The 16453-nt window shown below is 37.8% G+C and overlaps 1 protein-coding gene across 1 annotated transcript; it reads right to left on the bottom strand.

The window, feature by feature from the left end:
• Positions 1-2922: 2922 nt before the first annotated feature.
• On the bottom strand, positions 2923-7374 carry LOC108666407 (androgen-induced gene 1 protein). The gene is made up of 3 exons (XM_018153284.1): positions 7145-7374; positions 4965-5102; positions 2923-2955 (listed from the first exon to the last, which is right to left on the bottom strand). Exons 1-3 carry the CDS (start codon positions 7304-7306, stop codon positions 2923-2925), a joined length of 333 nt encoding a protein of 110 aa, XP_018008773.1. The 5' UTR covers positions 7307-7374.
• Positions 7375-16453: the final 9079 nt, after the last annotated feature.

The raw sequence follows: 16453 nt of genomic DNA, 5'->3' as shown, positions 1-16453 counted from the left end.
GTTCTGCTATGTTAAGAATCGGCGACAGGCCTACTAAACGCTGAAACCGCTATTATTATTTATTAAGTGGAACACTGCACATTATGGGCTACAGCAAACATGATCAGCAGCACATTTGTTATCGAGATCTTGTGCACAATAGTATTTAGTGTAATTTTAATACTAAATACAATCCTTAAAATAATCAGACGCTGATTATAGTCTACATTCAGACCGATAACGTCTGAAATGCAGAGCAGGGCCCATACCTTCAAAAAAAGTTAAGAGATCGTAAGTTCGTCAGCCAATCATTGACGGCCTTTCAAGCAAAATCCACCAATCATAGACAAGAAAATAGAGCGTAAGTACTTACGTTCACTATACTTTCAAAAAAAGTTAAGAGATCGTAAGTTCATCAGCCAATCATTGACGGCCTTTCGAGCAAAATCCACAATCATAGACAAGAAAATAGAGCGTAAGTACTTACGTTCACTTAGCGAGTTTTGAAAGTATGGCGCCTGGTCTTAAGACCACGATAAAATATTTCCTGCTTCGTTGATTGGGCGAAGTTTAAATCTTCCGTTGATAACGAGAACTTTTTGGGCGACCTCATTCAATAAGGTTTAAAATCCAAACAAAAAGTCAAGACTCTTATCCCGATAAGAATAAATTAAAAACAACTGAGCAGTACCATAGACCCGGAAATAACCACGGAAACCTTTAATCATATACTGAGGCAGAATACAGTTTAAAAACTGTAACTTACAATCGTCGTTTTGGTTGATAAGGTTATCGCCACAAAGGTCATGGACTGAGTCGGTCGATCTCGGGGATGAAATTGGAAATAAAATATTTACGAAACTCTCAATCGTTTAAAATTCTAACCAAGAGGCTCATAATGCCTCTTCTTATCGTCAAGAAGCAAATGAGTATGCGTCTTGATGCCGTTTACCTTTGGACCCTTGATACAGAGAGAACAAATTGCAACAGATAGCTCGCTGTGTGGGACACTATATAGTACAGGTCATGCACACACTCCCTGATTATACAGCCACTCGAACTGCATCTGTGCTGTTGTCACTCAGTTCGTTTAGTGTTTATACGGTAAATTATTCATACTTCTGTAAGGCTGTAATTGTAATCGCTTGTAATTTTCGGTTGAATACAAGGCTAGGTTCAGTTTCAAACATGGACATAGACAGATTGATTCACAATTCATCATCACACACAATTCATCAGCGAGTTCTACACTAGTCAATCATTTAGGGATTAGGTTTCTACACGTGCTTGCAATTCTCTTCGTTCGTATTATCAAAGATAGATTCCCTTGTTTATGAAAATAAAATCAAAGTACAAATAGAATATCACGACTCTAGGTCGCCCCGTTGAGGCGATAAGTTACCAGGGGCCGTACTTTCAAAAATTCGCTAAGTGAACGTAATTATTTGCGCTCTTTTTTCTTGTCTATGATTGGTGGATTTTGCTCGAAAGGCCGTCAATGATTGGCTGATGAACTTACGATCTCTTAACTTTTTTGAAAGTATGGGCCCTGGCCTTTTGACCCGAATAACGTCCAAGAATATTAATGCATTTTTAAGAAATGGTTGATGATATTAATAACCCATGAAGTTATTTCTGCAATGAGGCAAGAAAATGGTTCAAAAATTAGTTAAAGTTGCGTCGCTAACACTCGGTTAGAAAATAAGATTACTTCGAAAATGCGGTAAAGACATACACATTAACCGTGGTACACGAATGCAAGTGCGCATGCAAGAACAGCCTCCCTGATAGCATCGTTGAAGCTCCTAGAATGAACATCTTCAAAAACAGACTAGACGAAGCTATGCAGGAGCATATGTTCAGTCTTAAAATGCCTAGCAAATTACGGACCAGGCAATAAGTCCAGACGAAGCTATGCAGGAGCATATGTTCAGTCTTAAAATGCCTAGCAAATTACGGACCAGGCAATAAGTCCAGCAGCTATCTCAATCAATCGTCAGTTATGGAAAGATCGGGTTCCAAAGGCCGGATCCCTTGTGAATCAAGTCACGAAAAGTTCAAGAATCGGCAACAGGCCATGGGCCTATTTCTTCAACGCCGACACATCTATTCTATTCTATTCTAAGTGGGGCTTTTCTTACTATAATAAATTGCATCGTGCTGTTTTTATTTGAATGCCTGTTAACTATAGCTACCACCCAGAAGACTAAATGTTCAACAAGAAAGTTATCAGAAAATTTTTACAGAATTCGGGACTCACGGAGAAGAGTAAGAAATGTAATAGTACCAATCTTTTCTCCGAGTGAAAAATGAAACAGAATACGGTAGATACCCAAACAGGCAAAAGATGTAAAGGGAGATCGCAACTCATTCAAACAGGTAAAAAATTTAACAGGGATCGGTACTCACCACAGGTAAGATATATAAAAGTAATGAGTACTCACCTGGACAGGTGACAAAGGTAATACTGACAGGTACTAACCAAAACAGGTAAAGAATATAAGAGTAATGAGTACTCATCACGACAGGTGACAAAGGTAATACTGACAGGTACTAACCATAACAGGTAATGAATATAACAGTAATGAGTACTCACCACGACAGGTAACAAAGGTAATACTGACAGGTACTAACCAAAACAGGTAAGAAATATAACAGTAATGAGTACTCACCACGACAGGTGACAAAGGTAATACTGACAGGTACTAACCATAACAGGTGACAAAGGTAATACTGACAGGTACTAACCATAACAGGTGACAAAGGTAATACTGACAGGTACTAACCATAACAGGTTAAGTGGACATTAAGAACACTAACTGCACGTAGAAACATACTTCAAACTCTTCTCATAAAACGTAAGTGATTATTAAGTGGACATCAAGAACACTAACTGCGCGTAGAAAAATACTTCAAACTCTTTTCATAAAATGTAAGTGATTATTAAGTAGAAATTAAGAAAACTACCGCCACGAACTGCACGTAGAAACATACTTCAAACTCTTCTCATAGAATGTAAATGATTATTAAGTGGAAATTAAATATTTAAGTGCTAGTGAACTTACAGACTCATTTGGCATGGGACTCCTCTAACTGAACTTAAACAAAGTCAAAATTAAAGCCTATTTTTCTAGATTATGGTGCAGATTTATATATAAATCTTTCAAGAACGTGACATGCACTATTTACTAACACAAAAGGTATAATTAGAAATTTCATATTTTTTTACCCCTGTTCTGCGCCATTGAAGAGACTTGTTAATTTCCATTATGCAAGTCGTACTGGCACCGAATATTTTTTTTGGTTACGATAAATTATTCGAAATTTTAAGATAATCTTAAAGGAGGAGGTGTACCCTAAAATTTTCGGATTTGGCTTTTCTGGTATTTAGTCTCATCTTAAAGCTGACATTCTGCCCTATCCAATGATACCACTGCGATCCCTGTACGTGAATTTATACGTACATGACGGCTCTTTAAAGGGGGGCGGGTGGGAGGGTTCCGCCACTAATTAGATACAAGGTAATTAGCTGCTGAGCATTTTAAATATAGTGTCTGATTGAGTTGCGCTTTAGTTACTCGTTTCATCTCATTTTAAGCGATTATGGTTAAATGTGACTTTAGACTATTGCGAGTGAGATGTTGCTGGAAACAAAGCAAGTTTTTTTCATTATTCCACGCCGCTCTCGGTTCTGAGTATAAGGATGAAGGGAGTCGTGAAATGCAACTTAAGCGTGAAACAAGATGTCAGTGATATAACAACAGAAAATAACAGCTGATACCTTATCAGTTATGGACTGATGATAACAACCTTTAATTTACATGGAGCAAATCCGAATTTCATAAATGTCCCGTAAGGTCGGAGAACTCAAGCTACACGCTACATCGCGGAGTGCTCATCAGCTACTGGGGGCTTTGCTTAAGGTTGCTAGCCCTTTTATAACGTTCGCTTCCGCCCACTACTGCGGTCTTGATCGCGTGATCTATCACGTGTCTATCAGATGTTGACTCGTCCTCAATCTCTATCAGGTCAAGTGAATTGGCCGCTGACATAAACAATAGGCTTACGAATAAGAGCTACGTAGATTACCGTATCCTAGACATCACTACTACTCGTAGCTCTGTCACTGTATGGTAGATAGCACAGGCTACTCGTTCAAAGATTATTTATCGTAGTACACTAGATATCGTATATATAAGATTATCGTATGCTAGATATCACATATACGTTTACTAGATAGCACATGCTATTAAAATAGTTTATTATTATCATAAATAATTTATTTATTATCATAAATAGTTTATTTATCGTCCACTTAATATCGTATATAATATTATCGTACGCTAGATATCATATATTAGATACATAATAGTGACGTCGACATCACATATTAGATAAATTAGAGCGTACTCTACATCACATACTAGTTAGATTACGGTGTACTCTACACCACATACTAGGTAGATTATAGTGTGCTCTACATCACCTACTAGTTAGATTATAGTGTACTTAGTATCCTTAGTATTTGTTTGGGACATAGCAGTCCCAGGCCACGATGGATCGCCGCCTCTGATTATCGTTCGTCCGCCCTCATTTGGGCCACCTGATGCACGATGCTGTTGCTTGCTTCTCGCCGCTGGTAGTGTTGCAGGGGAGGTCGATCAGAGATTGTGCCCAGGAACACGTCTAGTTGTCTCTTGAAGGTCTCCAGGGTGAACTCCCCCTCTCTTAGATCCCTTGGTAGGGCGTTGAACAGCCTTGTCCCTGCCACGGAAAGTGATCCTTCCCGCAGGGATTGAAATCTGACCACAGATCTGTTACGTAATGGGGGGATCTTGCAGTCTCCCCCTTCTCTCGATGAGCAGAGCAAGCCTTCGTTCGTGCTCTACACCACATACTAGTTAGATTACAGTGTACTCTACATCACTTACAAGTTAGCTTACCGTACAATCGAGACGAGCGTTGGTAAGAAGAGCATTACTCACAGAACCAACAGGGAAGACAAGGGTGGTGAAGAGCCAGTCTCTGAAGCGTTGCAAGCTTCCTTGTTTGTTGCTCTGACGGTGGTCAGTTCCAACGATGTCGTTGAGCAGCGCTAAGCTGAAGTACGACAGCTGCAGTAACTGAAATAATATAGTTTTCTACGTGTTTATCATGGCATAGCAGCTGTGGGTTAATAAAACAATACAAATTCATAATATTATTGAAAATGAATATGAAAATTGGAATACCTTTTATGGCATAGCAGGTGGGGTTAATAAAACAATACAAATTCATAAGATTATTAAAAATGAATATGGAAATTGGGATACCTTTTATGGCATAGCAGGTGGGGTTACTTAAACAATCCAAATTCATAAGATTATTGAAAATGAATATGAAAATTGGGATACCTTTTATGGCATAGCAGGTGGGGTTACTTAAACAACCCAAATTCATAAGATTATTGAAAATGAATATGAAAATTGGGATACCTTTTATGGCATAGCAGGTGGGGTTACTTAAACAATCCAAATTCATAAGATTATTAAAAATGAATATGAAAATTGGGATACCTTTTATGGCATAGCAGGTGGGGCTACTTAAACAACCCAAATTCATAAGATTATTGAAAATGAATATGAAAATTGGGATATCTTTGTGCTGATGCTAGTCCAAGTTAAATTTGTTTAGCATTGTTTCACGAATCGATTAAAGTTAATAGTATGGTTAATTCATCATTCGATGATGAGCAGAGCAAGCCTTCGTATACGATGAAAGCAGTCTTTTATTATAGTCTCAACGGTTTACGACTCGCTATCAATAAAGGCTTCAATTTTGTTTTCTACTTTCGTCGAATTCAATATCAAATTCAAGTTCCTTAATCATTTCTTTCAAGGTATTTAGTTAATACTCATAATTTTTCAGCATATTTTTTGTATTTCATCAATAGATATCATTGAAAAGCAGATATTACATTAATTTAGCTTAATTTCTTCAGATCACAGAATTTAGGAATTTAAGACGATGCCAAGTATTGTGCCGCGCACTGTTAGAAAAAACGGTGAAAAAACGGTCCCACTGGCGTTCTAGTGGCCGGTCGCCCCGTGAAAATAAACTGTTTCGCCGTTTTTATCAGATGTTTTACGGATTTCTAATGTTAAATTGGAATAAAAACGGCGACACGGTGTTTCTTTTCACGTGCCTACTGGCCATGCACTGCAACGCCGGTAATATTAATTATTATTATTATTAATCATTATTATTATTATTATTATTATTAATTAAAATACCGTTAATGGTAATTTTTCTAACAGTGCTCGTGTACACACCTGACCACTATTGTGTAAAGAAACTTTATATGCGAGATTTATAAAAAAACTCTATATAATTCTAAAAGCATTGCATGAACCTCTTCTTATACACAATCCATGTATCAAGATGAAAATCTATGAACAAAAATACTGATAAAGTTGCTTAACTGAACCAACAATTGAATTGAATTACACGTCATTGCCTGAAAACGATCAAAAATAACACTCTCAGATGCTTCTTCGCCATAAATCTTAAGGAATTAATTGACTGTCACATAAAAAGAGGTCCACTTGATTGGCATCCAAGAAGCAATGGATCGTCCCTATTTTTCTCTCGCCTTATTTGCCATTTCCAAACTACAATTCCGTACGGGAGCGCAAGTGTGCTCCATCCTTGAAGGTTTGCGCAATGAGAGTAAATCGAGGGTAATTCCGAATAATTAATGTATCACATTGCCCAAACACTGACACTTTCTTACCCAAAGCGCAAGCAAATAGCGGACGGAGGCACTCACGGAGCACTCAAACGCTCTGTGGCCAGGCTAACCTTAAAAAAATATAACTCAGTAGTACTCACTGCAGTGAGTGGCAGAGAGCGCATTTTCTCGTCGACGAAAACGTGAAGTCACGGACGGACAGACAGACAGACGGACATGACGAGCAAAATAGCGCCTTTATTCCATAAATGAGACAACTAGCCAAAAATGGCCCCCAAAAAGAGCAAAACGTACATCGCTTTTTGGACAGTCTCACATATTCCTCTTGAGTACATAGCTTACAGGAGCAAGTCTTAACTTGATGACTACGGTACTCACCATGTGGTGTAGAGTATAGTATAGCTTACAGGAGCAAGTCTTAACTTGACTACTCACCATGTCAATGTGGGTGAGGTATTTGCATCTGTTGCCAAGCCCAAGTGTCACCTCGCGGAATTTCGAGCCAATGGGCATTTGAAGCATAAAGTAATCCCAGTAAACAGACAGCGCGAAGCCTGCCGTCACGACGACATGGAACAACAAGCTTTCTAGACCCATGTTTTAGTTTATAAAACTATACGTCAACAAATATGTACTTAGAAAAGTCAACACTAAAAAGTTTCTGGCTGAAATAAGAATACACGGAATGGTTAGTATTATCACAAAATTCATAAGATACTATAACATGACGAATAATCTTTTACAATACATTACAAGCAGAAGATAATGAAAGAAAGTAAAATTAAGTATCACAAGAATATGTAAATACTAATTAACGCGAAATATCATTCAATAAAATGTACGCAAACTAATTACTAGAAGTTATCGTAAAGATTTGTCTAGCAGTGAACAATTACTTAGGTCTAATGTGAAGCCTATATCTTTAATAAAAATTACATATGTACTAGCAATTCAACTGAGACCAGCAAGACAAAGTAACCTCAACCGATATTAAATTGAATGAAATCGACATTTCATTGATTTTCCAAAAAAATAACCATTAAATAGCTTAAGCCTCATTTCAACGATTAGGACGACTTCAATCTTTTTCATTGCTATTCATACATATCTTTAGGTTCGGTAACTCAAGTTTATTAATATTAACAGTTTTAGGCTAATTGTTGAGATGAACAATTTCCGATTCATGGCATTAGTTACACAAAATATAAGTCTGAAATTTAGCTGCGGTTTAAATGTGAGAGATTTTTATCTAAACCCATTTTTTGAATGAAGACCCGGGGGGTGAAATAAATTTTGGGGGGGGAGGGTGAAATAAATTCTATAAATAATGCACCAAGATGACACGGTTGATAGGGAGGATTTCAGTATTAAAATAATAAACCTTTTTCGTCTATTATTTTGTGAATTAGGCTTAAAAATTGGGTTAACGTTACCACAACAGCACCGATAAATAAGTGACAGACGCGAAAGTTATATCGCATAATTACGTTAAAATATGCTGGGCAACAACAGGGTGGGCAGGGTGGCCCAGTGCTCACAGTTCAGAGTACCAAGATTGGCGCAGAGAGGCGCGGGTTCAATCCCAGCTCTGTGCGCCAGTTTCTGGTCAGAATCGGCAAGGAGGCCGGGCGGTTAAGCACAGCAGAATTGTAGCAGTGAGTTGCGCGTTCGAGACCGCAACAAGCTGTGAATGTTCTGCGATGTTAAGAATCGGCGACAGGTCTACGGCATAATAAACGCTGAAACCGCTATATATATATATATATATATATATTTAACACCCAAGCGTCAGTCGCTGCAGTATTATAAGTCGGAAGAAGCTGACGCAAAGTCTATCGATATTTTCACTAAAGAGCCCAAGGACAGAATGCCTGAAGACAAGTGCAGGCATGAGCCCTGGGCAACAGTTGATGAAAATATTAGATAGCGAGTGATTATGAACCTAATGAGACATAACTCCATCAATCACAGTGATAAGCTAAAGTCGAAAACACTCGAGCAGGACTCAGTGTCATCAGTGCACAGAGATAGCGTTTTTATTGGGTATTGCAACCACGTTCATTTTTTTCCCCCAAAATATGAGCGATAAGCCTGCGTGGAGAGTGATTAGAACATTAGTACGCATGTAACTTGCATTTGCATACAGAAAATTACACTAGTTTTAACTTGTATTTAAGAATGACATAGATTAGAAATGATAAGACATATTAAAACCTAAATCATTGAGTACAAGCGTAAACCAAAACTGGTTCTATTCTAATCAGAAGATGCGAACCCTATTCATTGTACAATCAAAGTAATTGGGGAAACCTTAATAAATTCCAGTTAGTTTAGTGGCCAAATGTTACTAGCGCTTCAGCTATTTAGCTATCTCGCACCGAAAGTAGAGATGAACATCACCAAAGAGGTGGAAGGACTCAATTATCGAAAGTTTCTTAAATCGAAAAATCACCTACAAGGGCGGAAGGCCTCAATTGTCCAGCCCGCTGAAGCTGTCTCGAAGGAAGCAGCGTTAGTTTGGTGACAAGGAGGGACAGGTGAAAAGCAACAGAAACGAAGACACTCGAACAAGCGGTCGCTTACACGGGACGTCGGCCGCCCACACGAGAGAGACAGAGAAGGGAAATGTAAGGAATCCTACCTACATAATAACTTAATGTAAGGAATCCTACCTACATAATAACTCAATGTAAGGAATCCTACCTACATAATAACTTAACCCCACAACTGAGACCTACAGTCAGACACCGCGAGCTCAGCGGTGGGGCGCTCAGGAACAATCCCCCTAGGAGCGAATTCTGCAGTTCGAACAACGCTTGAAAGAATTGCAATCGCAGCAACATAGAAAACTTTTCCAATGATCCTAAACCGAAATTAAGTGTTACTATAATTGGAATTAAAACCACGATAATGCAAGAGTATTAAAAATTAACGTTAAGTAGCCATCTGAATTGAACTTTATCACGTGGAATGCTGGAATATATAGTAAAATGTATAATCATTTTGACCTTTAGAAATGCTATACTCGCGCAATAACTCGTTCCGGTTCTAATTGAATAATATACTGAGTAACAATTACATGCAATGGATATACTCCGAATTTTTTTACGTTTTGAATCTACAAGAGCACTGTTAGAAAAAACGGTGAAAAAACGGTCCCACTGGCATTCTAGTGGCCGGTCGCCCCGGGAAAATAAACTGTTTCGCCGTTTTTGTCAGATGTTTTACGAATTTCTAGTATTAAATTGGAATAAAAACGGTGACACGATGTTTCTTTTCACGTGCCGACCGGCCACTGAAACGCCGGTAATACCGTTAACGGTAATTTTTCTAACAGTGAGGTGACTTTCGCTAATTTGCCTCAACACAAGAATCCAGTCTTACTAATTGTGATTTGTTGGCAGCGATCAGACATGCAGTGAGATTTGCAAGTTTAGTAGCATTAGTGAAGTTTGAATAATTTCTCTTAGCTACGTCCATATTCAACAACTATCAACTCTTCTTAGTCAATAATTTTGCAGTGAAAAGATGCAAATTAACGTTGGTCTGTCCAGTGCAGAAAAGATTAGAGTCTGAGCAGAAGCCTTAGAAGAGCTGAGTCATACGATAGCAGGGAGCAGTCACGGCAGGGCACGGTTCTGTGGCTGCGCGATAATCTATCTAGGCTTGTTTATCAAAGAAATTACCATCAAAATAGACTACACTGTTAGAAGAATGACCGTTAACAGTATTACCGGCGTTTCAGTGGCCGGTCGACACGTGAAAAGAAACACCGTGTCACCGTTTTTATTTTAATTTAACACTAGAAATTCGTAAAACATCTGATAAAAACGGCGAAACAGTTTATTTTCACGGGGCGACCGGCCACTAGAACGCCAGTGGGACCGTTTTTTCACCGTTTTTTCTAACAGTGTATTTGACATTTAAAATTAAAAAACAAAACAATTATCTAATATTTTGTTGACATTAGTTAGTTAATATTTTGTACCGAATGTTATCAATGGAGAAACTCATTCCATACAACATCACATAAGAATTGCATGGATTAGAAATGTTAAAGACATATTGCAACCTTCATAATCGATGACAGGTTGACTCGAATTGCACACAATATGGCAAGTATAGCTCCCTATTGCATTAGGCATAAAACGCAAAACTCGACAATCCTAAAGCGGAAACATGTAACATTCCATTCGTAGCATCAAAATTATAGCTTTAACTTGCTGTGGCACTGATAACATATAGTTTCCCTCTCTTACACCCAGAGGTGGACAGTAGCGCGCTACATGTAGCGGCCGCTACATTTTCAGTAGCGGTAGCGGCGCTACATTTAAGAAATTGTAGCGGTAGCGCCCGCTACATTTAGAGCAGGTAGCGGTAGCGGACGCTACGTTTCAAAGTAGCGCTGCCCAGCTCTGCTTACACCTAAAATAACATTTGTATAAAAATCTGAATGTTACATACACGAACACAAATTTTCGGCCTTCTGATCATTCAAGCTTCTCATCAAATGGGATTAAAGGGCTCCTCTATTCACCATAACACCAAAATATGGAAGACATTTTTCATTAACACATATAACTAGGGAACTAAACGTAAATACCGAAGCTTTTACGGCTATAATATCTGAAGACAATCAATGATTTTGAAAATAGTTCTCAGCACGAGAAACAACAATCAGATCGAAATAAGAGGCGCATAATTCAAATAAATAGTTTTCATAGGAAAACTATCTACCTACTAAAAATTAGCGTACAAAATAAAAAAATTTTCTAATTCAGGGTCTCAAAAGGCAACTACTTAGCGCATATATCAAAGAAAGGGAAGCGTGTAATAAATTCTAAGTGTTGATACAAAAAATCAACTACAGAGCGAACGTTTCTTTTGAACAAACATCAACTGCTTTTATAATAGAAGTGTCGGCACTGAAGAAATAGGCCCATGGTCCGAGCCAGCATTACGATCAAAGACCAGAAGCGCTCAACTGTCTTTTAAAAGCTTCTTATTAAACCGAGAGCGGGAAATGATTGTAAACATATAACTCTTTTCTATTTTATAAAAGAGACAAAAGAGCACCAACCACGTTTAGGTGAGTTAGAAACTTGTAGTTTCCCCCATAGGATTCCTTCAGTTTCCTGAAGAAAACCTGCTCCGAGGGGCACACAAGGCTCTCGTAGGACGAGAAGGTGTGGTAGCTGGCCATGGCTAAGACAACGTGATAAATAACCTTGATTTTTATACTACTCATGACGAGACACGGTAATGACGACTAAAAATTTAAATAGAAATAATAATTATTTGTTATTCCCACACTGAAATACAGAACAGAATAAATAAGAAGCTGGTTCACACAAAGCGTCACATTCATGATGAAATATCGGTAGCAGCCTTCAGCATGATTTGATGGCATTGTGATGATAACCAATATTGGTTAACTTGCATTGAATAACATTTGCTGTTCGCAGTTAGCAAAAACACCATACTTAAATAATAGAAAAACTACAGATCTGCTGCAAGTTTTCTTGCAAGTAAAACGCGAATAAAGTTTGTTAACATAACCATCAACGAAAAAATCTTTGTTCAGGAAAAACAACAGATATACATGACTCTAAAAAATGACCGGAAACGACACAAGTGATAAGATATATTCGTTTCGGTGACACAGAAATGGCAAGACCGACAGAACGAAGAACATGAAATTTTTCCCTCTCGCTTCATAACAAACAAGTCTTGGGTTCGAGCAAGATTGATGTGTCGTATATATGCCTATGAACGTGTGACACCAGGGAGCTGGTATGATCAAACTGCCTATAAATAAACAGCGAATAAATTAACAGTAGGCATAATTAATCATGCTGAACAAGTCAAGTACCTACTAAAATCATATAGTTTTATGAGTCACAGTGGATGTACACGAAAACTAAATTTTCATGGTTTATCAGTGCACATGCACGTATTTCCTGCCATGACGGGAAACAAGTTTAAAAATATTGTGCGCAGATAAAAACCAAAAATAATTCATTAAATGCTAAGATTCTTAAGGGAGCGCTGAACAATACAACTCCCTGAACCTTTTCACATATAACAAATGCCAACAGCATTTACGGGTTCTTATTGAGCCAGCAGAAAAGAATCATCAATAGCCAGGAGTTTAATAAAGTAAAGAAGTTAATGTCGCAGTACAGGCAACATATAGATCGTTATATCATTACATGTCATATCTTCCATCTTGCTCTTGTCGAGTAACTCATCACATGATCATCTATACCTCCAGCAAACGCGACTCTGTTCTCTTTACATGCTGACATTGAGAGACCGGCGTGGTGGGGTGACACTTGTTTAAACACCAACCTCTTACATTTCCAATCATCGTGAAGTTGCAACAATATTCAATTGAAATGAAATTCATGAATTAAATGCTCATTTTAATATTAAATGAGGTAGGTATCTATAAAGACCATGTAACAATTAACACAATATTGCTTGCAAGTGCTGCTGCAATATTCATCCCTGTTACAGTTAACCCATTTTATTCCGAACCTGCGAGACTAATCAATGCGCTTTTTTATAAAAACCATCATTAAACCATCATATTTTTTGAACCATCATCATATTTCAATTTTTTATAGTTTAATACACTTATTACTTATGCCTTCACAAACAACTGATCCCAGATGACACAAATTATAGTTAAAGATAATTACTAACCCTCTGAGTTTCGTATGTTACCTCAAGGTCACCATTTTATTACTGCCGTTGAAGGCTAACTTATGATGCTAAACGAACATTCACAGATCAAAAGACAAAGAAAAGGCAAACAATACGAGGAATTTGAATGCCGTGCTGGTGTTCATTGTTAACTGGAGACGTCTTGGCATCAAGGAAGTGATTTGTAAACGCGTCTTCATAGGGCTAGAAGGTCGAGATTGGCGTGCAACAGAAGACGACTGTCACCAGGCAACAGCAGCTCGCAGAGTTCAACGAACCCTTCGAACCCTCGCAATCAAGGATGAGCTAATGAGGTCATCATGTACGCGAATTTAAGCCTTATAACTGAGCCAGATAATGCATATATACCGAGTGTTTATGTTGTTATCAAATCCAAGACCTCTCGTCGCTAAAAGAGGTTGGAGAAGGTCATTGAACCTCAGGAGGAGTCCACGAAGGACGATTAATGAATCAGAGGTGAATTAACAACGGGGCAAGCTTTTTGAAACATACAGGACTCCTCGACATTGAAAAAGTCGAAAATAAAGTGTATTTACGAACATAACATTTGAAACAAGAAAAGTTTGCTCCCTAAAAGTAAAACATTTATTCAATTGGTTGGAAAATTTGACAACGATAGACGATGAACTGTAAAACTAACGTGAATAATATGATAATATCGCTGTTCATAGAATGGATAGTGCAATATTTACTAACCGTCAGTGGCACTTCGATTCGACACTACATTAAAATCGCCACTTTTCAGTACTGGTCACAAATGCGTTTACTTGTCTCATGAGTGAAAATAATTATCTATTACTACACGAATGTCCGTGTACGGGCGGCGACTTTAGCGTAACTGTCGCTCACCACGCGCTAACGGGACAAGCCCATAGCCTAACTACTGGAGCACATGTCAGAGAATAAGAAAATTAAGCTTGCAAGGGTTTCTTCTCTATAGAGGCAGCACAAAGGCTGTAATATCTAATTCAAATTGCAACACTAACATTGTGTCCTATGGAGTTTTCCGCGACACGCCTCAAATTGTATAGTATATACTATATAGTATAGTATAGTATTAGTATAGTATTAGTATAGTATTAGTATAGTATTAGTATAGTATTAGTATAGTATTAGTATAGTATTAGTATAGTATTAGTATAGCATAGTACAGCATAGTATAGTATTAGTATAGTATTAGTATAGTATTAGTATAGTATTAGTATAGTATTAGTATAGTATTAGTATAGTATTAGTATAATATTAGTATAATATTAGTATAGTATTAGTATAGTATAGTATAGTATAGTATTATAAGTATCGTCATTGAAGAATAGGCCTGGATAGGCCTGTCGCCGATTCTTGTACTTTCCTTGACTAGACTGGCCTTTAGATCAAATCTTTTGACGGACGGTAGGTTTAAAATCGTTTCTAGATTTCAGATGTTCCGTAAGGTACGAGGCATTTCAAGACTAAACATATGCTCCTGCAGGGCCTTGTCTAGTCTGTTCTTGAAGGCGTTCATACTCGGAGTCGGAGCGTCAACAATTTCTTCAGGGAGGGTGGGAGGCTGTTCCACATGTCGGTGAATCGAAGCGAGAAGAAATGTTGTCGCGAGGATAGGTTGCGCCGCAGTTTTTAAATTGAACTAGATTTTCTCCTGGATAAGGTTATTATAGGAAACAATGTCGCCTGATCATTACCATGTACGAGTATGAGTAGTCTCCGTTAACTTGAAACTTCAATCGTGTAAATTAAGAGAATCGAATGGATAACCTAAGCATTCCTATTTTTTTGCCAACGAAGTGAAGGAAAAATTAATCTGTCGCACTCTCAAAGTTTGTTCTTACCTTTTCGTCCGTTTGACGATTGTAAAGAGTGAAAATATTTCACGCTTAGCCATGCTAACGTATCAGGCAACCGGTCATCAGGTAGAACGCAAATTAGAGTTAACAAAGTATTTAACAGTAAGAAATAAAATGTTTATTCCTGTAGATTAAACCAGTAGTTTGACCCCGAAAAAATGTACGAAATGATTTTGGCAACTTTATGTCAGTTGTTAACAATTAATTGTGTTTGTTTAACATAAATACTGCATTAGTGACGACTTCTTCGTCAATGCGCTGCGAAACTTTGGAACATTAAAGCAGCCCACGGTACTGTGCCACTGCCACCGTTAACAATTAACCGTTGAAGAATTGCGCTCGAACTTTAAGATGCAATCTGCACGTCTGCACGTTAACGCCATGGTCACCTGAATCCAGCAAACGAATATCACAACAAATATAAATAAGTACGAATAATAAGTATTGAGCTAAGTGTGATGAACTCTTTGTGAACTAAGCTGAGCTTTTCACCTTTAGCGCTGGCTAGTCTCACGTCAACACTACACAGCTGCAGCAAGAAAATAGGCGTTAGAGAGAACGCAGCAACACCACCAACCCTCGCAACGGGTTGCAACACACTGACATAGTCTGACTAATGAAGTGACTATATATAGACTATTTAATTCGTATTGTAGGCAGTACAGAAACATTTGTAGGTGTCTCATGCGCCTATAATTTACATGACTTAATCGTTACAACTAAAGTTTCAGTAATTTAATTGCAGCAACCTCATCTACAAATTTTTTCCTACACCGAATATTATTCCACTACCTTTACTGGTAATTAATCTTTTAACGTTTGTCAGTCAGAAATAAATTGCAATACAGCTCTTTTTTTACAGCCACACTAAAAATTCTAATTTAATTCATTTTATGTGCTCAGGGCAATAAATTCCAATTTATAATTCTCGGAACCGCTGAACAAACTGTTTGCTAAATCCAAAAGCTGATAATTTTTTATATTTATACATAATGGTCTATACGTAGCACTTGCGTTTGCATGGACACATACAGAGGAATTTCTCGAGTAGGTAATTACGCAAATTTCGAAATTTCTCTGTATAATGTGACAGTTTGGAAAAGTTTGGAATAGACAGTTTGGAAAATTTCCGGTCGAAGGACCTGCTTTCAAATCTCCAGTGGGTAAGTCG

Source organism: Hyalella azteca, unplaced genomic scaffold (assembly GCF_000764305.2).
Source record: "Hyalella azteca isolate HAZT.00-mixed unplaced genomic scaffold, Hazt_2.0.2 contig5334, whole genome shotgun sequence".
Lineage (NCBI taxonomy): Eukaryota > Metazoa > Arthropoda > Malacostraca > Amphipoda > Hyalellidae > Hyalella > Hyalella azteca.
Note: the sequence above shows the minus strand (reverse complement) of the source record. Positions and strands in the feature narration are given on the sequence as shown.

Excerpts from the sequence above, each read along its gene's own strand:
- LOC108666407 (XM_018153284.1), bottom strand. The coding sequence starts at position 7,306 with ATGGGTCTAGAAAGCTTGTTGTTCCATGTCGTCGTGACGGCAGGCTTC. Across the intron at positions 5,103-7,144 it reads ACCTCACCCACATTGACATG|TTACTGCAGCTGTCGTACTT; the intron begins GTGAGTAGTCAA and ends ATATTATTTCAG. Across the intron at positions 2,956-4,964 it reads TTGTCTTCCCTGTTGGTTCT|TTCGTGGCGGTAGTTTTCTT; the intron begins GTGAGTAATGCT and ends TTCTACGTGCAG.